Source organism: Xenopus tropicalis, chromosome 5 (assembly GCF_000004195.4).
Source record: "Xenopus tropicalis strain Nigerian chromosome 5, UCB_Xtro_10.0, whole genome shotgun sequence".
Classification (NCBI taxonomy): Eukaryota; Metazoa; Chordata; class Amphibia; order Anura; family Pipidae; genus Xenopus; species Xenopus tropicalis.
The window spans coordinates 112,138,227-112,165,239 of record NC_030681.2 but is presented as its reverse complement, the minus strand read 5'-3'; the positions used below and the strand labels follow the sequence as shown (position 1 = coordinate 112,165,239).

Sequence of the window (27,013 nt, the reverse complement as noted above, 5' to 3'; positions counted from 1 at the left end):
TATGGGAGACTTTCCTTGGGCCAGGTTGGAGCTGCAGAGTGCCATTGAGCCCTATGGGAGACTTTCCTTTGGCCGGGTTGGAGCTGCAGAGTGCCATTGAGCCCTATGGGAGACTTTCCTTGGGCCAGGTTGGAGCTGCAGAGTGCCATTGAGCCCTATGGGAGACTTTCCTTGGGCCAGGTTGGAGCTGCAGAGTGCCATTGAGCCCTATGGGAGACTTTCCTTGGGCCAGGTTGGAGCTGCAGAGTGCCATTGAGCCCTATGGGAGGCTTCCAAAATCATGCACTGATGGATCAAAGTCGGAAAGGTTTTCCTGCTGTTTACGATTGTTCGGATACAAAAATTTCATGACTTTCGGATCGCCAATACGATATTATCGTGACTAATACGATTTTTTCGTAAGCATTTTCATGACATTTGCGATCATCAGAAATTATCATATTTAATCCGAATTTTTCCCAATTAGTGATTCAAACTCATACTTTGATGAATAGACCTCCTAGTGTACACTTGTGTTTTGTAATATACCTTAAATGAGTTGCCATGGCTGATTAGAAAGCATAAGGAATGAGTCTACTGCAAAAACCAAAGTGGAGGAATGCAAAATACCAGCTCCTGCTCATATGCAAAGCTGAAGATACACAGAAAGTGAATGTTCTGTGCTCATATATGATTTATAGGAAAATAAAGACAAAATAAACTGAATTTAAATAGTATTAGATTGCATGTACTCATCTGCTTGCTACATAGACCTTGCTGAGCCCATAGTGACACAATTTGTTGTTTCCATACTAAGTAAACCACAATAGCCTAGCTAAATAAGAGCCTATACAGCTCACAACTAAAGGAGAAGGCAATGATTTTCTTCTTTATGCAACCATTAAAGCATAGTATTAGAAAATTGTTGAGCATTTTTTGTATCCAGTAATCTCCAGTAGGGAATGGCTGAAGAATAAACATGCTGCTGATGGCACTCCATGGAAGTATTTTAAACTATGAAAACATGTATGCATTTCTTAACAATGGCGTTTATTTTAATGGTAACCAGGTGCCAGATCAGGCAATAGTTGCCCAGAAATTAGGCAGAATTTCCATGCAGTTACCACCTGATCCAGGCTATTGCTATTGTAATGGACAATTTGCCTAAAACTGTTTTGTTTCTTTCTAATTGGTGCTGTGAATTGAATATAGACCAAAGTGGAAGGCAAACATGACATCTGTTTGCTATGCACAAATTCTGGACTACGTATTCCCCTTGAGTCTTATCAGCATACACTGGATAGAACTTAATCACAATGGAGGTGGTGACAAGTGATGGATTCATTATTAAATATCCTTAGTAAATGGCTTTGGCATTTATTGCCAGCGATTTGGTCAGGAAGTTATTTGTCCTGCAGCAGTATCTCAAGTGTTAATTATAGCCCATTTTCAATAAAAAAAAGTTTAGAACTTTACTGGTGACCAAAGCTTGTCATAGTTTTTCTCCAGTAAAATGTTTTGTTATGCAAATTACAAGTACATGTATAGAACCTGTTATTAAGAATGCTTGGGACCTAGAGTTTTCCAGATAGGTGATCTTTCCATAATTTGGGTCATCGGATGTTAAATCTGCTAAAAACACATTTAAACATTAAATAAACCCAATAGGATTGTTTTGCCACAGATATGGATTTAAGCAGCTTAGTTATCATTAACTGATGAATTAAGTTATTTTTATTTATTGTTTTATTATCACAGAAAAAAGGGGGAATCATTTTAAAAAATTAAAATTATTTGCTTATATTGAACTTTATGAAAGATGCCCTTCCTGTAATTTGGTGTTTCCTGATAAGAAATCCCATACCTGTATGTGTACAAACAACCCATGGAAACTGCAGAGCAATAAAGCCAATTATATCTTAGGTACATTTTAGAAAAACTACCATATACACTTTACCTTCTTTACAATCATCTAAAATAAGAAGGCATCACAGTCCTCTAAGGAATCATAACATATAAATCTTCAGCAAGACAAAGGCTTTTGGGTCTCCTAAACTTGTCTGTAGATATTTTTTGCCTTTACCTTTGCAACTTTGAAGACCAAAGTTATCAGAAGCAGGGTCCAGTTTCTGCCCTTCATGCCAGGCATGTGAGTGCTTCTCCTTGGTCAAGGACTACCAGTGCAGTTTGGGCATGTACCAGATCCAAAGGGAGGTTTGTGTTTAATGTTTTATAGATGCCCATAACCTAAGCTCAGAGTTGGGGTTGGCTACTACCAGCACTGTATACTAAGCAGTTTTGAACGTTCAGTTCAGTACTCTGGACTTGGATGCATATTGCAATACACTGAGCCAAAAAAGGGTCTGGAGCCATAACCAATTAGAGATCAGTTTGTCCTGGCAGCACTAAGATGCATTAAGAGGCTAATAGTAATAGTTTGCTGTAAAGCACATCAAAAAGACATTGCTTTACAAAAGTATGATTTAATGTTAGATATTAAATGAACAGTTATGACTAAAGACAATCAAACATGTGATCACTTCATTTCATTGTTTATATATATCTTAATGTTCCCCTAATGTAAAGTACTAAACATGCACTGACAGGACACCTGCCTGTCTAATAGCTCATTCCAAAACCAATGGTATTATTATGCAGTTCCCTTTGTATTTAAGTCCTGTATTTTAAATTGATATTTCAGTTCTTCTAGAGCAGAGAGCTAAAGTGTATCCACTTATATGGCAGTAATTTGGAATCATTTGATTGTTGAATTGTGCAGAACTGCCATGAAATTGTGAATGAAGCAGCTCTGCTAAACTTGCTTAGCAATAACAAATAGACAAACTATACACTGCCACTGATTCAATAATCACTCAGAATATCAATTTATAAATCATTTGGGTGTATGGGGTTATGTTTTAAAAGATGCAAAGTTTGCTACAGACATAGTCATCTATAGCTGCCAATCATTAGGAAGCATTTACTATTTGCCTGTTTAACAGCAAATATCTAACTGGTTTCTATCTTGTACTGCACCTGGGCAAACTTTTTATTACATATGGGGTTAGTCACCATATCTTGCACTTGAGTTTTGTTAAGTGATATTTATTAAGAAGTTGTGTGTTGTATGTTTAATTTAAAATGAATGAATGGACCCTTTGTGGAATTTTCTATGTATTTATGCTATTTTACTAGTAGGTTGTTGTACTTTTATAGGTGCTTAATTACATTTTTATAGGGGTAATAAATGATGAGTTCCCGACCAGATTCTTTTTCAATATTATATTATTATATATTGTCTAAGACACTCTATGAATTTGTACACTAAATACCATGTACAGTGGTGCCCCTGACCTTTTTGTTGCTATATATTAACCATAATTCAAAACCCAGCATAAAGGAAAAGTGGTAGTGAAAAGTAATGATAAGACTGAAGCCATGCAATGGTTCAGTTCAGCGAGAAAATGTTATCTCATGGTTTTTCATTTGAAAACTCATGGACGAGATTTAATTCAAGGAGAAAAAACTTTTCTCCTATATCAATTCTAGTTTTTTCCATAGACTTCAATTGAGTTTTCACATGATAAATTGTGAGATAAAAAAGAACTGATAGATTCTGGTAGCTCTTAATTTCACCCTCCGCTATGTGGGAAGTATTTACTTGCATAAAAGGTTCAGCTTTGTGTATATATAAATGCATTTTGTACCTTCAGCTACTAATCATGTAAGTATGTCTAAATACGTTGCTCTTGCAAAAAAACTCCACTTGGCACATTTTAGTTCAAACCAACAAAGTTAGACCTGTATGACAGATCAAGGTTTATGATTAAATTACCGTCATACAGGCACCTACACATTACTGAGCTGTTATTTACATAGGAATATAGTCTACAACGCTAACTATTTATTGAAAAGTAAACTGTATCTTTAATAAATGCTGGGCACTGACTATTTTCAGGCACAGTGAGCACTTGCCTGCAGAACTTCTAATATAATAATTGGCGCCTAAGATGAAATAATTTGTATCATTCACAGAGAGCTGTCATGAGAATGAGAAATAGCCTGCCTTCTTCTGTGTATGTGCTAGAGTCAGTCAGCTAATGGCTTGTGTCTACAGAAAGCGCCTCAGAAATATCTGGCTGACAGCAGAATAAGCAGAATACAGGCACAGTTAAGGGAATTTGAGAAAAGTTTTGATAGAATATGAACAAAAAAGAAATTGGCAAATTAGATCTGACATGAAAGAAAATAGAGCAACTAATATGTGTTTCAATGAATCTTGAATAAAACATATAGGTGACCACATTTATTGAAATAAATGATAAAGTAAATTAAATGATAGAAGAAATAGCAATATAAACCAAATAATTGGGTGTAAGTAGGAGAAAAGTACCTTAGAAAGTAGTTTCATATCACAATGTGTTGGGATTGATACAGTGATCTTAATTGAATTAGACAGGAATAAACTGTAAATTCAGTTAATATGTTTTTTAAAGGGGGTTGGTGATTTAGCCAATATGATTAATTTTCATTTTAATAATTAAAAAGGGAAGAGATTCATGTGCTGCAAGCCCCAGTCGCTGTTCTTCAGATTCATCAGCCTCTTTCATTTAGAAAAAACATGGTACAGCTTTATGCTCAATTGTCAGTAGTGCAATAAGCCTGACAGCTGCTTACCATCACCGCTGCCTCACTTTGGCCACTAGGATTTGTATAAAAGCAAAGTGACAACTAATTGGAACAGCACAAATAAGAATTCTCAAGCTTCAGTCAGCTCTAATGAATCTCCGATTACACTTAACAAGGTTACAATACAAATACAAAGAGGAGCTCTGTGCCACTAATGCTCTTGGCCTCAGAAGGGGCCATTAAATATGTATGTGGCTCAACACAACCAAAAGGACTTATGGCATTAATACAATAACAAAGACCTTGGTAATTCATGTTATAATGATCCGCCACACTCAAGTTTATATTGGAACAATATCATTTTGATTTTAAAACATCTGTGACCGATATGTCTTTATACTGCTGGATACCAAAAGAAGTATAATAACATTCTAAGCCCCAATAATCACACACACATAAAGGGACAGATTTATCACAATGTGAGATTAGATTTTACCACAAAAAAATTCACCCACTTTCTATTCATTCCTATGGCATTTTAAGAATCGTATTTATCAAAATGTGAACTCAAACTTTCACTCACTGATAAATACACGTCTAAAAATCCAATAGGAATGAAAAGAAAGTGGGTGAAATTTTGTGTGGTAAACTCTAATCTCACATTTTGATAAATCAGCCCCAAGGTTTGTATTTTTATATAGATTTATTTATTATTCAGAGATTTGTTGGAAACAATTACATATTTGTAATTAATTAATAAATTGTTCATTAATTCCAATCTCACCAACTGTTAGGAAAACTGCACTCACTTTACATATATGATTTACATTCAATTAATCTGTTGTCAAACTGGAAGTTGATTATGAGTCCACGGGCCACTTCAAAATGCTTTCCTCATCTGAATGCAACAATTTCAGAAAGAAAACAGTTGTTGCAAAGTCTTCTACTAATTACTTTTACCCTTGTGGGGTTCATATACTCACCTCTCCACAGTGCTTCTTTGGGCTCAAGTCACCATGTTTTTTACCCACAATGCAGCATTATTCCAGCATAATAGTGTTTGTGAGGGGGGTGATGCACCTTACGCAACTGCAGCTGTTGCCTTAAAATATGCGCTTCATCTATACTGTGTGACCAGTATTTAAACAAAAATAAAATGAATAAATGGTCTTCTGGAAGAGAAGACTACTGGGTCCTAGCAGGTCCTTGAACCACACAAACTAAATGTCCTTTGCTGGATACAATTATAAAATATAAATGTTAAAATACATTAAAATCTAAAGTGAATTTAAAAAGTATGTCTCCAGTTAAGCTGAGGTACAATTTTCACTCATATAAAATGGCTCTGCAGCAGATCTAAGAGTGTTATATTGCCATTATTGTCAATGCATGCGTGGCATGGCAAATGTGCTGAAGCCCCAAGCAGGACAGAGTAAGTTTATTTTCTTTAAACTTTTTGTGTAAACTCATGCCATAAACCTCTTGAAAAGCACCACTGTCTCAGTGGGTAGTAATCATGCATGCCTAGAGCAAAGCATACAGATTAATGAAGCTGTCATGCAGGGGTGCGAATTGAGGGAGAGCTGGGTGGGCAAGTGATGACATCATGTCTGCCAAAGAAGGTGATTAGGATGTAAGGAAAATGGCCTCTACGTCCACACACAAAGATGGAAACTAAAGTAAGGTACAGTTTTACCCAAATAATCAACAGCATTGCTGTTTGGGCATACAGTTTAATGAACTTTTGTTAAATATTTTATTTTATTATTTTTTCCTCCATGAAATAATCACTTTCTTTAGGTGTGGCAAAGTCACAAAGCAATATAACCATGGCATACCCATTAGAAATTAGTTCATCTGTATAGGGCAAGGAAGAGTAGTATGTTCCAGTTGGGGTACTGCCTGATTAACATAGACTGCTAAAAATTCCTCATCTGAAATACCTGTTAGTAGAAAGTGTCAGCCATCATTATATACAGTGATGATTATGGGCTGTAATGGAAGATTTTATGGGGAATGGAGAACCTGATGTTCATGCATAGGCTACGCAATTATAGACTGTAAGGTGGGAGGGGGAATATGAGAAGTACAGTGACATCTAGGAAGTGCTGAATAAAGTAAAAATAATTAGTAATATAGGAAAAATATGATCGACAGCTCAGAATGCATTTAAAACAGGTAGGATGTACAGGTTTGGAATCCATTATCCAGAAACCCATTATACAGAAAGTTCTGAATTACAGGAGGGTCGTCTTCCATAGACTCCATTTTAATCAAGTATTTTACATTTTTAAAAATGATTTCCATTTTTTCTGTTAAAACAGTACCTTGTATTTGATCCCAACAAAGCTAAAATTAATAATAATTGGAGGCAAAACAACTCTATAGGGATTTTTTAATCTTTAAAGGGATTCTATTTTTATGGTGTACTATTTACTTTTAAATCACACTGTTAACATAGCAAATTCACTCTACCATTTTAAATTTAATTCTTAAAGCAACAAATATATATTTTTTTAGCTAGTAATATTGGTGTAAGCGCCATCTCAGTACATTGTGCCGGAGTCTGAGCTTTCAGTGGGAGCCAGCGCTACACATTAGAACTGCTTTCAGGTAATCTGTTGTTTCTCCTACTCCATGTAACTGGAGGAGTCCCTATCAGTTCGCTATCAGATTGGCTGTTGTTTTGGCCCTACATATGAACTAAAAGGTTGCTGATTTGGACTGGAGTAAGTGCCCCATGTATGGCCAGCTTATGTCACTGGATTGCCCCTACCGCACCATCTATCCCATTGGATTCACTGAATGTTATCAGCTTTTTTTATTTATAAAGAATCAATAAACAGTAACAGATTATCTTGCTGCCTATTCTTGCTGAAGTGTTTTACCCATAGAGTTTCTAGACCTCCATCAAAGCCCCTGAAAACACTGAACATCACATTCACAAAAAAACTATTGTCCCATTATACAGGCATTTTTACAACAAACAAACCATTCAATCCCTAAACATCAGTGCTATTAATAAAAGGTACTTGCCAGTGGCATAACTACAATACAGCAAACCACCCTGTCGGGGGGGGTACCCGAAATGCAGGTTCTGCAGGGCAGCCCAGTAAGGCACTATGATTAATTTTGGTTAATTTAGTAATGTTTTGAAGCTCCAAATTCAACTTGTGGGGGGCCCAGTAACTTGTAGTTACACCACTGCAAGGACACATGTCTATAAATATTTACATTAATGTCCAATTTTATTTAAATTAAATGTCCAATTAGTAACATAGTTAGTTAGGTTGAAAAAAGACAGACGTCCATCACGTTCAACCATAATGCCTATATATAACCTTCCTAACTTCTAGTTGATCCAGAGGAAGGCAAACAAATTCCAGCTGAAGCCTCGCTAATTTGCCACAAAGGGGAAAAAATTCCTTCCTGACTCCAAGATGGCAATCAGACCAGTCCCTAGATCAACTTGTACTAAGAACTATCTCCCATAACCCTGTATTCCCTCACTTGTACTGAGAGCTATCTCCCATAACCCTGTATTCCCTTATAATACCCTCCCCTAAGTAATTTATGAACAAGTTAAACAACTAGTTTCCTTTTAAAACTCACCATGGATAGATTTTCTACTAATAACCAAGGAAAGAAAATAAGATTACTGCACTGAAAATGTATTAAACTATCTTTTTTCAAATCAGACTGAAGCCAAATGTTTTTATCCATATGTCTTCCAAATGAATGTTTGTTCTAATGCATATCCATAACTAGAGGCCAGATATGTCACATTATACAATACATTATTTAAAAGTACAAAAAACTTGCAAACGTCCACACAATAAGGACAACTTATACTCCCAGTGCTATTTAGAATAATTTCCTCAGGGTACTTTGTGTCTGACAGAATGAAAGTGGGAATGTGCTGGAATAAACACAAACCAGTGTGCATTTACAGCACTTCCCTCCAAATGCGGCAATCAAATAAAAAGATTGTATCAGCCAAAATATCAGTGTGCTGGCCAGTGAATTTATTTCTTGAAAATCCAAAGATAAGGATTTATTCCTATGAGAAGGTGATAATGATGAAAAGTGACAAAAAGTAGCACAGTCTGACATTTCATTCATTTGTGGCTTCAAGGTCAGACCTTGATTAATACGGTTTTTAACATATTTGCCTTTAACTAGCGAAGAGGCAAGGAAGCTGGCAGAATTGCAAGGGAGCTGTTATGAGACAGCCGAGTGTACACTGTGTGTGTTACAGAGCAGTTCAAGCTGTTTCCTGTGATGAAAAACATCATGGTTGTAGAGTGGACACACTGAAGTTGCTTAGCGTACATCACATCCCACGATGAATCTTTAAAAGAATATTAATCTGTTGAAAGAAGTGATGGAATTCAGCTCTTAGGAGAATTTTAGCCTGAAGGAACCTACTAGAGTGAAGCTATCAAAGCATTTCACATTTCTATAAAAGCGTAGTGACTTAAACAATAGCAAGCTTACCCAAACAAGCCAGAATACAGTTCTAATATAGTCATACTAACAAAGGCTGTCTGTGTGAATTGCTTTGGCATAAGTTTTAAAAAGCCTTTAAAAATCTTGTGCTGAACGTTCCTTGGGAAAGAGCAAGGCGCTACAAAAGCAAGAAAACATATGCATTTGACATGATGGACACCAGCAAAGCTACATTAAAAATAAAGTTTGCATTTCTAAGTACAGGTATGGGACCTGTTATCCATAATGCTCAGGACCTGGGTTTTTCAGATAAAGGGTCTTTCTGAAATTTGGATTTCTATCCGAAGTCACACAAAGTTTCCTCCTGCAGGAAATTTTGCTCAACTTCAGAAAACAAAGCACCACGTATGCCTTCCCACTGGCGATTCACTTTATTGCCAGCGGGAAGGCATTTTGGGGATATTAATCACCCGTTATAGCCGAGATTAGCCTTGGGCAGCTAATCTCTTTGTGGGCCATTGCCCTAAGAAAACTGGTTAAAGACAGTGACAGGCTAAGTATAATAATTTAGTTAAATGCTGCTAGAGAAAATCACTTGCAAATAACTTTTCTTCTATATTTTTATAAAGAATTGTCAGGGTGGTTACAGAAATATTTATGGCCCCCTTCTAGTCTCTCCTGACCGTTCCCAAGTCCTTTGATCCATTCTATAACTGAAATACACTTTTTAACTACCTGGCAGGAAGTTAATATTTTTTCCTGCAGCTGGCTGACCAAAGCTGACCACAGAATGGCTGATATGGGTTACTGTCCAGGTAAAAATTTGCCAGATAAGCACAGTCCCTCCACATGCAATAAAACACACAAAGTTTGTTTAGGTTCAGTAACCTATAGCAACCAATAAGATGTGTGCTTTTAAACAGGTGTCCAGGAAATGCTACCTGCTGATTGGTTGTTATAGATGAATAGGGTAATAAGAACTGTAGCACCCTTTGCACCTCAGGTTGCTGACACAGGTACTAGGAATCTGGGATTTTCTACCCCACTCCCCCATGTGTGACAGCGTAAGGGCAACTGTAAAAGCATGATGGTCATGCTAAATTTGTGATAAATGACAGGACTAAATATACACTCCCTATGCTTGTGCAGCTGTGCTAACTACACTGGTGCATCTAAAGTCTTGTGAGTTTTATCTGTTATTCCTACAGAAAGCCCAAGCAGAAATAATCTCTTACATATATAGCCATTAGCAGTTTTTTTAAATAAAGATAACAGGTTGTGTGTATTTTCAGGTGGAAACTGACAAACAAATTCTTAATTATCAAGTCTGTGAGAAATTGCTGTATTCTATGGTATGGTTTGTAGTCAAAAAGGGAATGTATAACTAAAATGTGACTTTTTTAAAATACCAACATTACAAAGCCTTGGGGGTTTTCATGGGTAAAGTTATAATATTGGTAATACATCAGCCCTGTGAGTATATGGTCTATGTTCGAGTATGGCTTAACCCTGCCTGGCTCCAGTAGTAAGCCACCAGTACATTAGTCTAAAGGTGAAGAAACACGAAGCTACTTAGTAACAGTTACTTTTCATGTCTTCTATATGCCAGTAGTTACCCTGCCATAAACAATACTGAGAATTACCTCTGCTAAAACACACATACAGGCTATTATCAGTAAATGACAAACATTTTCTATTTTTGTAGCCATGACAAGTAGTTGCTACTAGTATTTCTGTATCTTCACCCGCAGGGTGAAGACACACAGAGCTACTAGTAGCAGCTATGTGAAGTTGTGGCTACTAAAATAGACAATGCTGATCACCTAAGGGTGAAGACACAGAGATACTAGTAGCAGCTACTTTTTCATGGCTACTAAATGCCAGAAAATACCTTGCCATAGACACAATACTGAGAACTGCCCTTGCTAATACACACAGAGACAGTTATCAGTAAATAATCAGCATTGTCTTTTTTAGTAGCCACAAGTAGCTGCTACTAGCAGCTCAGTGTTCTGGCACACGGGGAGATTAGTTGCCCACGACAAATCTCCCTCTTCACGGGCAACTAATTTCCCCGAAATGCCATCCCACCAGCGAAAATGTAAATCGCCAGTGGGATGGCATACGCGGCATGGTGCCTTGAGAGGAAACTTCCACGGTTCCACGAATCGTGCCGCCATGTGTGCCATCCCACCAGCGATTTACATTCTAGCCGGTGGAATGCAATTTATGGGAGATTATTCTCCCGCGACAAGGGAGATTGTGTGTCACAGCCCTAAAGTGGAAGGAGTTATTACTCCTTGGTTGAGAGATAGGGGGTATGATGCTCATTGACTGTGCTTATATGTGAAAAAAGTCCCTCTGGGCACACAACAAACCACACCGCATAGTGAGTAACTTTCTCACAGACTTTTGGGGCACCCGCGTAACCTTTCACAGGTTCCACCTATATTTAATCTAAATCTCTGAATTTCTGGTATGGCATTTCAGGGAGATTAGTAGCCCACAGTAGTGAAGATTTTACGCGGCAACTAATCTCCCGTGTGGTCAGGGAGCTGCTACCTTGCTATAGTTCTGATTATTTTCTGCTGGGGGAAATGGGAGGGGGGTGATACAACAACTCGCAGCGCAGCAGTAAAGTGTAACTGAAGCTTATCAGAGCACAGGTGTAAGCAGGTAGGAAAGTAATGAAAAGGCTAGCCCCATGTCAACCTTAGATGTAAAGAAGTGCACCATTCTGCTGGATCAGAACTGATACGGTTAAAAAAAAGTTCCCCTAAGACAGTATTCATTTAAAGCGCCAGTGCTCTTCACAAATAGCCTTCACATTCTGCTGTGAAACTCGGATCCGCACAATTCAGGGTTAGAACCAGAGCAACCAAATAGTAAAAGATTGCTCTTGGTCAATTTCAGCCATTTACTTTTCCTATATTCCTATAGCCCTGTTCTACTCCTTGTTTGCACAAAAACACTGGGAACCCATAAATAGGTAAATAAATTGAATGTGCGTATTGTTTGTCCTGTAACAAAACTAAAATGCTGAAGCAGAAGAGAAACTGCAAGCGGAGCCGCCGCCAATCACAAGCTGCTGTGACGTAGCGGGTACGTGACGCGTCACTGAGCCCACGTGTGATGGTAACGTCCGCGTCTCGCGTGATGAGACTTGAGGCAGCGGGATTTGCTGTGAGGCAGGAGCCAAGGAGCTTGCACTTAGCAGCTTTGTGGGAGGTGTAAGTAGCGATGCGCTGTGCGGCCCGTGTTAGGGAAACCGGGAGTGTTGTGCGGGACTGTTGGGCAGTATGTACTTACTTGGCCAAGCCGCCCCTGCTGTCAGTGAGATTAAGACTTCGGAAGTGAAGTTTAAACTTCCCCCGCAGCCTATCCAGTCCCTATAGGCTTTTCCTGGACTAAAACTTCGCTGATAAAGCGAGCAGGCACTGACAGCAGGGGGGCGGTAAGCCCAGTAATGCAGGACACCCGGGCCCGTTATTCACCCGGTTAGGGACAGCTGCCCCCGACTGATGTGCCCATGTGTATTGGCTGCTCTTGCTGCCTCTGCATTCTCCATATATACATGAAATTTGTGTTGCTTTAACATTATAAACCCTACTTTGTGCTTGTTTTTTTTCTGCGTGATTGGCAATTTGTTGTACATGTTAAATCATGCTCTTCGTCTTAACTGTGGCAATTCTCTATCTCTTTATTAGGCATGGAATGCCAGAGCCTGGCAGGATGGCACTTTCTGATCACTGCAGACACTTATTAGATAAATTAAACAAGCAAAGACAGTCAGGTTTCCTGTGTGACTGCACAATCCTTATTGGCGAGTTCCAGTTCAAAGTTCACAGGAATGTGCTGGCTTCCTTCAGTGAATATTTCAGGGCTTATTTCAAGGACTCATTGGACAGCATTGTGCTCTTGGATCAGATAAAAGTGACCCCATCTGGATTTCAAACGCTTCTGGATTTCATTTACAGTGGGGATTTAAATTATGATAGGTAAAGAACTCAAGTTGCCTTATCTTACAATAGCACTGCAAACACAATTTGTTGTATATTCCAATTAAATGTTTAGAACATCTGATTTAAATCTGAATGTTTTAACCTTTTGAGTGAGACATTATCATGGCACATATTTATCAGAGCTTCCTCAGAAATATTATTTGGAATTTTAAGCTGTTGTATGAGCCTTTATCTCAGTATTGAATCAGCGACTTTATCTCAGTAATGAGGCTACTTTTACCTTCAAACCTAATCCTAATGAAGATAGCAAGAGGGAGGACTCCACATGGTTACCACCATTTTATCAACTTCAAGAAGCAAACCAGGGTGTTGAATGTCAGCCAAGTGGTCATGAGGAATTGTTTACTTAGACCAGACAGAAGCATAAGAGCACTAAGGGAGCACAAAGAGTATCTACACAGGGGAGAAAATGCCAGTCCACTTCCTTCTGCTCCAAAATCAGTGTGCACTGACAGGAACAACACTGGCCTATTAGTCCACAGACTGGGCATATCCATAAAGTCTATTAAATGCCAGGTTTATGCATGTCAGTACACACTGATGTCAGAGCAGAAGGACGCAGATGTGCAATTTCTCACTCAGCATAGATTTGTTGGTAAAGAAAACATCTGGTGTAACAAAGTCCTAAGGGCTCCCCTTAGTTCCCATTCAGCAAGTACTTCCTCCCCTGCTTTGACTGTGGTCTGCACCTTGTGGCCAAGTACAGTTTTCCCTCTTAGTAACTTGCACATCTGAATGAGGTGCAGCGTAGGGGATGCCATACGTGCCTCCTTTTGCGCATTTGTTATGAATACAGTGCTGCTGAATGCAGCTAGCTTTGTATTCATTGGCTCAGCTGCAGGACTCTGCCCCCTGAAAAAGATCACAGAAACAAACAGCAATACAGGAAGGCAGTGTGCAAAAGCTTTGAAGGGCTTAAGTCACTGGCATCATAGCCACCCCCTTTAGCTTACTGAGCTCTGCTTCTTTCCTGACCAGTTAGATGGCTTAGGCACTTTTTACAGCTGTATGCTTGAACGATCTGCAGCCACAGCAGGTCTCTGAGCATGCACAGCTATCCCCCCCATGAGTTTATAATGATGTAATACCAGGTGAAGGTAATCATTGCTGTCTTGTGCAATCTTAAAAATAAGAGAGGGGGGGGCAGAAGAGAAGTATAATCTCTGTATATACATGTAAGGTAGTGCATAATTTAGATTTTACCTACTGTGTGTTATACTGAGGAATATAATTTCATATAGGTAGATTTAGATGTTTTAAAGGATTACATCCTAATTAAGATTAATCAAATCTTGTGGTCCAAATATGGAAAATTAAAAAAATAAAATATATATATATACTGCAAAACATTAAGGATAATCGTCACATGTTCAATTTTCCTCTTTCTGCTGTTCGTCAGTAGCAGCTCCGTAAGTTAGGAGCTCTCTGTATTGTTATAGTTTGCTTCATTGGTTGATACATTTTGTAGCAGTTTTCCTTGATAAAGCTCAGGCAGAATGTTTTGTACTGCTAAAATGTAAGTTCCCCCTTGCCTGTCCAACCCTGTCCAATAAGCTGCTCCTAGGAATCATAAGATTATACATTAAACTTCAATCATAACAAAAACTGTAATAGAAATCAGGAATACTGTGTGCTTACATGTTCATATCCTACAGCTTAGTGTTTTTGTAGAGCAACGTTTCACAGCGCTAACACCTTCACCTAAAATATTTTTTTTGTACAGTGAAAGAAAATTGAAAACATTATTTAAAAGTGTTTAAAATACATTTTGCAGGCCCACATATACATACTCATAAATATATTCTCAAGCTTGTATACTTATCCTCTTATAAAGATACACACCTACATTTTTTCTGATAATTGTTACATTGTGTTTTACAGTTGTAATTTAGAGGAGATAAATCTGGCAGCACAACATCTCAGATTAGAAGATGTAGTTGCAACATGCAGAGCCAAAATCGAATCTCTTGTTGGATTGACCAAACCCAGTGTTACAAATTTGGCTCTTACAGACAGTATTCTCAATGAAAAGGAATATTCCACTTCTTCATATCCTAGAGAGGCTATGAAAATTGATGCAATAAAAATTGCTTGCTCACAGAGCAAAGTCAAGAAAGGTATTGCAGGAAAAAATTCACAGAAAATCAAACGGTGGAAAAGACCATTACGTTCTCATCAAAATGTTAACAAAAAATCATCTAAGTACCAGCTTTCTTCTCCAAAGATCCCGTCTGTTCTCAGTTTGGATGCAAAGGAACTTGAACTGATGGCTGTGGACCATGTTGCCAAAGATAATACTGGCTTGCTGTCCTTTACATCAGAAGGAGACTGTGAGATCTTCCTGTCCCAAAACATTTCCTTAGATACTCTAGCCGTGACACAAAAGCCTGCTAAATCACAACAGGACTGTGCTATGAAAGAACACTGTATATCAAATATTGCTGATATAACCAACATGTGTACCATGGAGAGCTGTGAAAAAGAACTAGATCAGAAATATTCCAAAAATAAACCTGTGTGCAACACTTGCGGCAAAGTGTTCTCTGAAGCCAGCAGCCTTAGGCGGCACATGCGAATTCACAAAGGTGTTAAACCATACGTGTGTCACCTGTGTGCAAAAGCCTTTACCCAATGTAACCAGTTAAAAACACATGTTAGGACCCATACAGGTAAGAACATATACAAGAAAGTCTCTTTTACTAAAGAGAGAAGTTAAGAAATTTAAGTTACAAGATGCATGGCTCAGCATCGCCTACCCTGAAACGTTTACCTGATTAACTTTTAATATGATATAGACATTGATATTCTGAGGCACTTGATTTTCATTTTTGATTTTTTTGTGGTTTTTCAGTTATTTAGCTTTTTGTTCAGCATCTCTCCAGTTTGCAATTTCAGTAGCTATCTGGTTGCTAGGGTCTTGTTTACCTTAGTAACCAGGCAGTGGGTTAAATGAAAGACTGGAATATGAATAGGTGAGGGGATGAATAGTAAGATAAGTAATAAAAAGTAACAATATTAATACATTTGTACTTGCACAGAGCAGTAGTTTTTGGTTGTTGGGGTCAGTGACCCCTATTTGAAAGCTCGAAAAATGTAGAAGAGAGGCAAATAGGTTGAAAACTATAAATAATAAAGACCACTTCCAAAGTTGCTAGGAATAGGATATTCTATGACATACTAAAAGTTAATGTAAAGGTGAGCCACCTCTTTAAAAATGCTAACCTATTCAGTAGTTTAGATCTTTATTAAATATCATTATCACTAATTGCACATTAAATTAGTTATACTATAAAATGCTCTTCTGTGCATTATTGCAATATACAGCATTTTTGTTCATTTGATTTTCATGATATTAGCAGTTTTACATGTCATGGATGTATGAATAGTGGCAGAGCAGAACACCAAAAGTGTCACCTGCAGCTTCTCTACACAGTTCTTTTGATGAATGTGACAAAAACAGTCAGAAAATAGTAAATTAAGCTTTGTGCTCTGTCCAGTCACAACCCAGACATAACAGCAAGAGGCACTCTTGTTACACATTTATGATATTAGCAGTATAAAATTATCAATATCCAGAAAACTCAAGGAAATTGCAAAAATGCGCTTCTGTTTTTGGGTGGGTGTATGTCCCTTTAATATAAGTTTAATTTTATAGCTAAAAAGATTTATACATATAATTTAACCAATACAAAAATAAACAAATATACTTGTAAATCTTTTTTTAATTGCATTGAGGCTTATTGTAGCGCAATGCCATACTATATAATTGCACTGCATTTTTTGCAGTTGTTGCTTTATGGTTAAATAACAAAGTCAGCAAAACTGTTTGCAGCTGTACTGATCTATTCTTATGAAGGACATTTTGAATCAGCTGGGCTTATCTGTAAACACTGGGCAAATTTGCACCTGTACAGTAACCCATGCCAACCAATGAGATTTTTGCTTTCACTGTTCTACCTGCAGCTGAAAAAAGTTAACTCATTTATATGTTGCTATGAGTTACCGCCCAGGTGTACATGCCCAGTACCGCCCAGTGTTTATACATGAACCCTGGTGTAAATACGGCACAGTTTTCCAACTGGTGTGACATACCTGTTTAATTCCAAATACCATGTTCATGCCTTGTTTTCCATAGCAAGTCTTGGCAACATTAAAACAAAAATGACCTTTAACCAGCACCTTTTGCATATTCATATCCTTTTCTTTACTTAGGAGAGAAGCCATATCAGTGCAAAAAATGTGACAAAGGCTTTGCTCAGAAGTGCCAGTTGGTGTTCCATAGCCGAATGCATCACGGAGAAGAAAAACCGTATAAATGTGATGTGTGTAATCTACAGTTTGCAACATCCAGCAATCTCAAAATTCATGCAAGGTTAGTAAAGTACTCCTTTCTCTTGGTAATACTGAATGTTTCTGTTCCATAATAGTAATAGAAAACATGGTTTCTATGATGAAGGTGTTGTGCCTCTAATGGAATTGTGTGCAATGTTAGACTGTTTGCTTGGAATTTACCCAGCAAGCAGCCTGTCTGCCTGTATGGCATCTGTTAATATGAAAAGCACTGACACAGAGTAGGAAAGCTTCTGGAAGGGGTAATAAGGGATAGGATAGTTGAATACATTGCAGTTCACAATACTATTAGTTTGTGCCAGCATGGTTTTATGCGTAACAGATCTTGCCAGACTAATTTAGTTGCCTTTTATGAGGAGGTGAGCAGGAACCTTGATGCTGGAATGGCAGTTGATGTCATCTACTTAGATTTTGCTAAAGCGTTTGATACAGTACCTCACAGAAGGTTAATGATCAAATTGAGGAATATTGGCCTAGAACATAATATTTGTAATTGGATTGAAAACTGGCTGAAGGATAGAGTACAAAGAGTGGTGGTAAATGGAACATTTTCTAATTGGGCCAGTGTGGTTAGTGGAGTACCGCAGGGGTCAGTCCTTGGTCCTTTGCTTTTTAACTTGTTTATTAATGACCTGGAGGTGGGCATAGACAGTACTGTTTCTATTTTTGCTGATGACACTAAATTGTGCAAAACTATAAGTTCCATGCAGGATGCTGCCGCTTTGCAGAGCGATTTGACAAAATTGGAAAACTGGGCAGCAAACTGGAAAATGAGGTTCAATGTTGACAAGTGCAAAGTTATGCACTTTGGTAGGAATAATATAAACGCAAACTATCTACTGAATGGTAGTGTGTTGGGGGTTTCCTTAATGGAGAAGGATCTAGGGGTTTTTGTAGATAACAAGTTGTCCAATTCCAGGCAGTGTCATTCTGTGGCTACTAAAGCAAATAAAGTGCTGTCTTGTATAAAAAAGGGCATTGACTCAAGGGATGAGAACATATTTTTGCCGCTTTATAGGTCCCTGGTAAGGCCTCACCTTGAGTATGCAGTGCAGTTTTGGGCTCCAGTCCTTAAGAAGGATATTAATGAGCTGGAGAGAGTGCAGAGACATTCAACTAAACTGGTAAAGGGGATGGAAGATTTAAGCTATGAGGTTAGACTGTCGAGGTTGGGGTTGTTTTCTCTGGAAAAGAGGCGCTTGCGAGGGGACATGATTACTCTGTACAAGTACATTAGAGGGGATTATAGGCAGTTGGGGGATGTTTGTTTTTATGGGAAAAAAGATCAACGCACCAGAGGTCACCCCTATAGATTAGAGGAAAGGAGCTTCCATTTGAAGCAGCGTAGGGGGTTTTTCACGGTGAGGGCAGTGAGGCTGTGGAATGCCCTTCCTAGTGATGTGGTAATGGCAGACTCTGTTAATGCCTTCAAGAGGGGCCTGGATGAGTTTTTGAACAAGCAGAATATCCAGGGCTATTGTGATACTAATATCTACAGTTAGTATTTCTGGTTGTATATATATAGTTTATGTATGTGAGTTTATAGATTGGTTAGTATAGGTTGTGTGCTGGGTTTACTCGGATGGGTAGAACTTGATGGACAATGGTCTTTTTTCAACCCTATGTAACTATAACTAACTATAATTATAACAGAGAAAAGAGCTTGAGGTCCAACTTTCACTGCTGTATGTAAGTCACTCAGCCCTATCTGGCTTTAGCCTTAAGGTATTTTTTATGACTCTACCCTCTGCCTTTCACTGTATCAGCCCTATTTGTCTTTAGCCTAAAGGCACAGTAACACCAAAAAATGAAGGTGTTTTAAAGTAATTAAAATATAATGTACTGTTACAAACTGTGTGTTTGTTTTAGAAAGACTGCCATGTAACCTGTGCCATTTCTGCTTATGCAGCTTTGGGTGGCTGCTGAAACAGCTATACAGCAGTTTGTTTATATAAACTACAGCAGTGTCTCTGAAGCAAACACAATTTTACAAACTTTTTTAGGGCATCAGTAAATTACATTTTAATTACTTTAAAGCAATAACATTTTTTGGTGTTACTGTTCCTTTTAAATACAGGCAGAAATAACTTTAGCCTCAATCCGCTGGTTTCAACATTGTATAGATGAATGAATTCAAAAATAGATTGCTTTAAATGCTCCACCTAGTGGTAAGTATGAGACTAGCACACAAGCCAGAGAAATACAATATCCAACCCTAACTCAGAAAACCTTAACCCACATTCATTTTAACCACAAAATTGTAGGACCCGCACCCAAACCATACCTGTGTCTTCCCACTACCTTTGCTACTTCAGCAAATGACAGGGAATCTTGGGGGGGGGGGCAGAGGGGGATTGTACTTCCCCAGTCTGACCAGCACCCAAAACCGCAATGGTTGCCCAAAATTCAACTTAGAGCCACCCGATCCATTGGTAAACCAGTGTGTCAAATAGCACAAAAATACCGGCACAACAGGACTTGTTTAAGCGGGATAAACCCTGCTGATTTTTAATAGTAGCAAACCATATAAAACGCATGTGTCAACCAAAACACCACTGAACCACAACCCCATCACTCCTTCAGATAACACTCAGTGGGAGAAATAATAGCTTATCTAAAAACAGTTGCATTGGCTCTTTCTAAAGATATAGGATTTAGGCACAATAACCTGAGATGGCTTTCTCCATACCAGTATTGCAACTAAAACATATATTTTAGATGGTAGAATCATTTGCAATGTACACAGTGTCATTTAGTAATAAAAAACTACTAAAAAATCATAACAGAAGTAACCCTGGAACTACAGCATGATTAGTTAAATGGTTTAACATATACGTAGTCTTTAGAAGAGAAAAGTCAAACTTTGGCATCCTATAAATAGTTTAAAAAATGGCTGCATGCTGTTCTTTAAAATTAGGTTTTAATTATATAATATGGCCAAGCAAAGTCCATTTAACAAAGACAGCTGAAATACCTTGATTAATTGATTTGTATGGGTGGAAGCCACAGAAAGAATTAGTTAGTATGACCATATTGATAGAGGCTGTAAATCAAATTTATAAAAATGTTTTTTTCATTATACAGTATGGCCAAAGTGTCCACAGGGCACATGTGTGTTCTGTCGTAGATGTTCAGAGGTCTCTTAATGGATTATCCAGGGTCTGACAACTGATCGTGTGCTTGCTTTTGATAGAAAACACAGTGGAGAAAAGCCATATGTGTGTGACAGATGTGGCCAACGATTTGCCCAGGCCAGCACTCTAACCTACCATGTTCGCCGCCATACTGGAGAGAAGCCTTATGTCTGTGATACCTGTGGAAAAGCATTTGCTGTTTCAAGTTCTCTAATAACCCATGCAAGGAAACATACAGGTAAGTTAAAGGACCAGTAACACAACAATATTTTAATACCTTATTCACCCTAAAACATCCCTCTAATAGGCCTACAAACTGCTCCATAGCAGCAGGGCAAAAAGGCGAGACGGGCGCTTGAATTCCTATGCACACAGAACTGGAAGTTGCAGGCACAGATAAAACTTTAGTGAGGAAGGTTCTCCAATACAAAGCACCTGTTGCCTTTTGCTCTGTTGCTATGGAGTAGTTTGTAACTAAAATTCTACCTGAAGCATTCAAAATGAAAGAGGGAATAGGCTAGGCCTATTAGAAACTTTGGGGGGTGAATAAGGTATTACAATTACTGTTCCTTTAATTTTGTATTCATCTTTTCACCCTCTATGGCTGAACTGACATCCATGTTACAGTGCTGCTGTAAAAAGCCAGTGTTTGACATGTATGTCATATCTTGCATGTAGGGGAGAAGCCATATATATGTGGAGTCTGCAGGAAGAGTTTTATTTCTTCGGGGGAGCTTAATAAGCACTTCAGGTCTCATACAGGTTAGTGAGCTTCTTTTTTTCCTTTCTTTTGGGGAAGAATATTTAATGTGCTTAGTTAAAAAAGGTTAAAGGGAACATGCATATATAAACATTGTGAGCAGCAATTTTTTTTTTTTTTATTTGCCAGTAGCCATTAAAAATTTTTTTTGCTAAAATTGTGCCATGTGCTTGTTCAAAGTACATGATTGCTGATCTTAGAAAAGTCAGACTTTCTAATGTAATTATCCAGCACTCTCTGTGCTGTGGCTGCCATAACATGATTATACATGTTTGAGCGGGCTTAGTGATATGGGATGCCTGTCAGAACAGGTTATGTTATTGCCATTGTCTTGGCTGCATCTTACAAGCCACACACATGGCTCAAAAAGAAAGTCCAGTTACCTTCTATAATTTTAATGCTTCATACAGAGCAGTTGGTCACAGTCTAGCAGATTTCCTTGTCATAAACCACATCAGTGCAGTCACACCTTGTGATTAAAATGAATTTTATTTCAGTAAATTGAATGTTGCTAGAATCAGTATTCAAATCAGTTAATAAAAAATACATTTCACTGAGAGAATATTAAAGGGGTAGTTCACCTTTAAATTAACTTTTAGTATAATGTACTATTCCGAGACCATTTTCAACTGGTTTTCATTTTACATTATTTGTTTTTGAATTATTCAGCTTTTTGTTCAGCAGCTCTGTAGTTTGTAATTTTAGCAACTATCTGGTTGCTAGGGTCCAGTTTAACCTAGTAACCTGGCAGTGGTTCGAAAGAGATGCAGGAATATAAACCGGAGAAGGCCTAATTAGACAGATAAGTAATAAAAAATAATGATGACAATAAAATTGTAGCCTCACAGAGCAATAGTTTTTTGTGTTTAGGGTCAGTGACCCCCATTTGAAAACTGTAGAGAGTCTGAAGACAAAGGCAAATAATTGAAAAACTATAAAAAAAAAAAATAAAGGCCAGTTGGAAAGTTACTATAAATTGGACATTCTGTGACATACTAAAAGTTAACCTGAAGGTAAACCAACCCCTTTAAGCATGGTGGGTTGATTTTACAGCAGCAGTTCAATTGCGTCTGGAAATCACCCATCATGTGGAAAATTGCCCCCTATCTATATGGTACAGAGAGCACCATTGAACTTGTATAGTTTGGACCTGACTGGTCTTTTGCTTGTTCTCTCATTTCAGGAGAAAGGCCATTTGTCTGTGAGGTGTGTGGAAATTCATACACTGATGTTAAAAATCTGAAGAAGCACAAGTTAAAAATGCACAAGGGTATGTGACTGCAGCATAATTAAAGCAAAATATCACTAAAAATGAATCTATTATGGTAAATGTTATAGTTACTAATGGAGGGAAAGATTCAGAAGTAATGCTTCATTGGGCTAAATCATGGCATCAGGGATTCAGGCTGTGTTGTGTCATTGGCTTTGTCATTTTCTGTTATGACCCACTACATAACATGTGTGGCACTTTAACCATGATCATTTTTTTTTCTGACCATGTTTATATCTTCAGCTCTGGCTACACTAGCGTGTGCTTCCCAATATTCAATTCACCATCTCAACACAGGCAGAAAGTTATTTGCCAGGATTACTGTTAGACAGCCAGAATACAAGGATATAGCTGCTTTAGGTCACATTAAATCTTGCAAAAAAAAAAAGTCCAATATGCAGATGTTTATTTCCCACTGAGGTTGGTTCCATTCCTTATGGATAGTATCACCCTTTGTGGCAAAATCACTGCAAACTGCTACCAGGAATACTGGGGTTTCTCTGCAACTGTAAATATTCCTGCCTAGCGTTATGGTACAGAGTCTTTAGGGCCTGGATTTTTTTCTCTGTAATTTCCTGCTTGCTGGTAGTTTATTATGATTAACACCATTAATTGATTTTCCTACAGGAAATGAAGATACTGCAGAACCCAAATCAGCGGATAGCTCAAGTAGTAGTGAGGATTCCACAAGGAAAAGCCCAGAGCCAGAAAGCCTGGAGCTGAAGCCTCCTGACTTGTTTTTGCCGCTTACTCTTCATATTAGCCCAGATGATCCTCAAATGTTGCTGCCTGTGTCAGACAATCAGGGTCTTTCTTCAGACACACTATTAAGGGCATCAGTGCCCAGCTACTCAGAGCCCCAGTTTATTTTTTTGCAACAGATGTACTAGCAAGATATACAGTTGCAATTATACATGATCGGCATCTGAACCAATGGAGCGTTTGATTATGGTCTGGGTTTGTAGGAACAAGTTTACATGTTTGTGCGACATTTAAGGAAACATGCAAGTTTTAACTTATTATACTTCACATACCTGGTGTTGGATATTTATAATGTAGTAAAGGATTTTAGCAGAATTTTTCCTAAGAATCCACTTTTAGGGGCAGATTTATTTAAATGTGAGTTTAGAGCTCACCTGCTTTCTATTCACTCCTATGGGCTTTTTTAAGAAGCATATTCAAATGGTGAATTGTAACTTTCACCCACTGATAAACTTCTAAAAATCCCATAGGAATGAATAACGTGAGTTTTTCCGTGGTGAGCTCTTATCTCACATTTTGATAAATCTCCCCCATAGTGTTGTGTATACTAAAGCAATCCTGTGTATTGTCTTTCATTTTATATTTATTTGCCTTTCTTTAGTCTGCTCTTCTAAAATGCTATCTTATAGCTAGGGTCATTAACACCAATGACCAAAAGCAAAATAACTTTTTCTCTTTCTCAGTTACTTACATCTTTCTTTAGGGTATCACCAGTAATGAGTGAATGTGTCCTGTTTTGCTTTTTCAAAAAATTTGTGAAAATGCAGAAAATTCGCAAAACAGTGAAAATTTGGGAAACAAATTAAAGTCAGTGGCCGTATTTTTGTGGCAATTTTTTTCACGCAAAATGCATCAAAGTGTATGGGGTTTTTTTGCAGTGTTTCTTTTTCACGCAAAATATATTGACGTCAACGAGTGTTTTTTCACTACATTTTTTTTTTTCAAGAAAAAGGCATTGACGTCAATGGGAATTGTTTCTCACTCCAAATACATTTTAGAGAATGGGCATTTTTTTTGTCATTTGTTAGAAGGAAAATTGCTCATCACTGTCCCCTATTTTATCTTTTAGTCTGCCACTTAAAACATTGACTGGTTTCTAGGATCACTGGTACAAGCAACCTCTTTACGTCTTGTATTGGTTATCAGTTGTTTATTTTTTTAAATGTGATGTATGTTCATTGTATACACCCATTTATTGTACAGTTCTGCAGAATATGTTAGCACTTTATAAATAAATGAAATAATAATATCAATAAGATAGCAGTATAAGTTCCAGACTGGAGAAACAAGAACAAAAAGATTACTACATAATATATCACACCAAAAGCTGATTTAAAGGTGAAACTCCAATTTATTGGATTGCAGTGATTTTAAAATGAAGCAGCATTATACATACATGTTGCACTGGCTTGCGTCACTGAAACAATGGGCACTCCTGGAAACACACTTATTTGCTTCTTCTGAAGAATGCTATTACTTTCATACTAGCATTTATGTCATAATAGAGTAATTATAAGTGAATAGCTTATAGCTTTTGGAATGAATTTCATTACAGGTTGTGTTCTATATAGTCCTACTAATGGCTGTCTGATTTTGGCCTAGTTATTAAAAGGGCACCATTACACCATTTAGTGGTGTAACAAAAATGGCAAAATAGCATTGGCTACAGTGGCTTGCCTGCAGATTTATATACAGCATGCTGCAAATAATATAAAAGTTGCTCTCATATTCAAATATATACATAAATAAAAGTTGAATATATGAACATTTTTTTATACAGAATATCATGTTGCCCATGGTTATGTGCCCCAGTAGTTTAGCCTAAAGCCAAACACAAAAGGCATTTGCATCTCATTGAAATACATCTGCCCCCTACCTCCCCCTAAAAGTCAATGCAATCTCTGTTTTTACCACTGTATGCGTTTTGTAAATGGAACCATAATGTAACTGCTAACACTGGGAAATCACTTCGTTACTTAGGCTCCGGCCTAGTATATCGGATGAATTTCTCTAAACGTGACATTGTGCCCTATAACACGACAAAGCAACTGGTTAAGCACACCCTTTTTAATAACTAGAGGTGAAAAGACAGAATGTGAGGTTTGTTTTCTGGCAAATATTTAGGTACATTTTTACGGTAGTGACAAATTGTTTGGTTGTGACGGCATTGTATTCTATGTGCCTTATTTATTTGGGAATAGTACGTATGTTTTAGTACTTTGCTGCAATAAAACACTGAGCAAAAACATATTTCTTATAGTTCCCTAATAAGATCCCCTCCACACAATTTCCCTTTTTTTATTTATTTCTTCACAGCATCACCTTTTACAGAGGTGCAAGAAGGGTATACCACTGCACTGTCTGTTTCTGTAGCCTGAGTTTCAGGAAAGCTAAACTGGGACTTGACACATGTGACCATTCTCCCTGCCATGTTATGCCCCTAATGCCCAGGTAGTATAATTTTATTAACCATAATTCGAAATATAAGTAGATGCTAGTATGTCTCCATCCTCCAGCAGCAGCCAGAATGCCCCTTTTTGCCTGTTAACAATGGCAACAATAGGATATCGAAAATACAGTACAGGTATGGGATCTGTTATCTGGAAACCCATTATACGGAAAGCTCTGAATTATGGAAAGCCCATCTCCCATAGACTCCAATATAAACAAATAATTACAATGTTAAAAAAATTAACTTTTTCTCTGTAATAATAAAACATTACCTTGTACTTAATCTCAGCTAAGATATATTTAATCCTTACTGAGGCAAAACAATCTCGTTGGGTTTATTTAATGATTACATTATTTTTTAGTAGACTTAAGGTATGGAGATCCAAATTACAGAAAGATCCCTTATCTGGAAAGCCACAGGTCCCGATCATTCTGGATAAAAGATCCCATACCTGTACAGAGATGAGGGAAATGAGGAGGAGTAAATATTTTGGGTGTGAAGGGAATCCTATGAGGGACAGAAGAAACAGAATATTTTTATTATACATTATTTTGCATACAGCCCAACTGTGACAGTGGAGTTAAGATGGCTTTTTGCAGGCGACAGGTTAGTACACAATGCAGAGTTGATGGCTTTGGTGTTGCTGGAAGGGGGTTGGTCTATTTGTGCAGTGTAGTTAAATAGTTTTGGCTGCTGTGGCCACAAGCTCAGTCAGTAAATACTGATAGGTGGTGGGACAGATGTATCTAAGGAAAGCTATGCATTACTTTAACATTAACTGAACTTTTTGAGACACTTTCCTTTAACTTTTATTGTTCCACATGTTTTTAATAGCTATTTATGTAGAAATGCTTGTTTATTGTGCATTTTTATTGTTTTAAATAAAAGTGCTTTTACTGTATGTACTACATTTTTCTCTTGGGTCTGTGCTGTTACCATAATGGCAGATGTACAATATAAAAAAAGTGTTTCCACATCACAAAATGGCTTATTTTTCAGCAAGTTGGAATGGCGGTGCCCATTTCTAATAGTTCCCACCTGTGCCAGGGTACAATAGCTTACCAAAATCAGTAGTTATCTAATGGGTTCATACTAGAGGATTTGTAAACTTTTACTAAGGCTTCAGTTCCTAGGACCCATCTATTTAAAACTGGGGTTACAGGTGTTTGCTAAAAGCCTAGTTTTATAAATGCATTGATTCCACAG

At 37.7% G+C, this 27,013-nt stretch overlaps 1 protein-coding gene across 2 annotated transcripts; it reads left to right on the top strand.

The window, feature by feature from the left end:
* Positions 1–12,150: 12,150 nt before the first annotated feature.
* Positions 12,151–26,708, top strand: mynn (myoneurin). 2 transcript variants are annotated; one of them, XM_018089746.2, is made up of 8 exons: positions 12,153–12,287; positions 12,765–13,055; positions 14,961–15,748; positions 17,292–17,451; positions 20,623–20,801; positions 21,242–21,325; positions 22,507–22,593; positions 23,221–25,120. In XM_018089746.2, the coding sequence occupies exons 1-8, from the start codon at positions 12,190–12,192 to the stop codon at positions 23,481–23,483; spliced, it is 1,950 nt and encodes a 649-aa protein (XP_017945235.2). In that variant the 5' UTR covers positions 12,153–12,189; the 3' UTR covers positions 23,484–25,120. The 2 variants fall into 2 exon arrangements, with proteins under 2 accessions (XP_031758113.1, XP_017945235.2); XM_031902253.1 differs by lacking the exon at positions 22,507–22,593 and having other exon boundaries at positions 12,151–12,287; positions 23,221–26,708.
* The last annotated feature ends 305 nt before the right edge of the window (positions 26,709–27,013 follow it).

Bases quoted from the DNA above. Each gene is read 5' to 3' on its own strand.
- mynn (XM_018089746.2), top strand. From the start codon at position 12,190: ATGGTAACGTCCGCGTCTCGCGTGATGAGACTTGAGGCAGCGGGATTT. The intron at 13,056-14,960 runs GTAAAGAACTCA...TGTGTTTTACAG, and splicing joins GGGGATTTAAATTATGATAG to TTGTAATTTAGAGGAGATAA. The intron at 21,326-22,506 runs GTTAGTGAGCTT...CTCTCATTTCAG, and splicing joins GCACTTCAGGTCTCATACAG to GAGAAAGGCCATTTGTCTGT.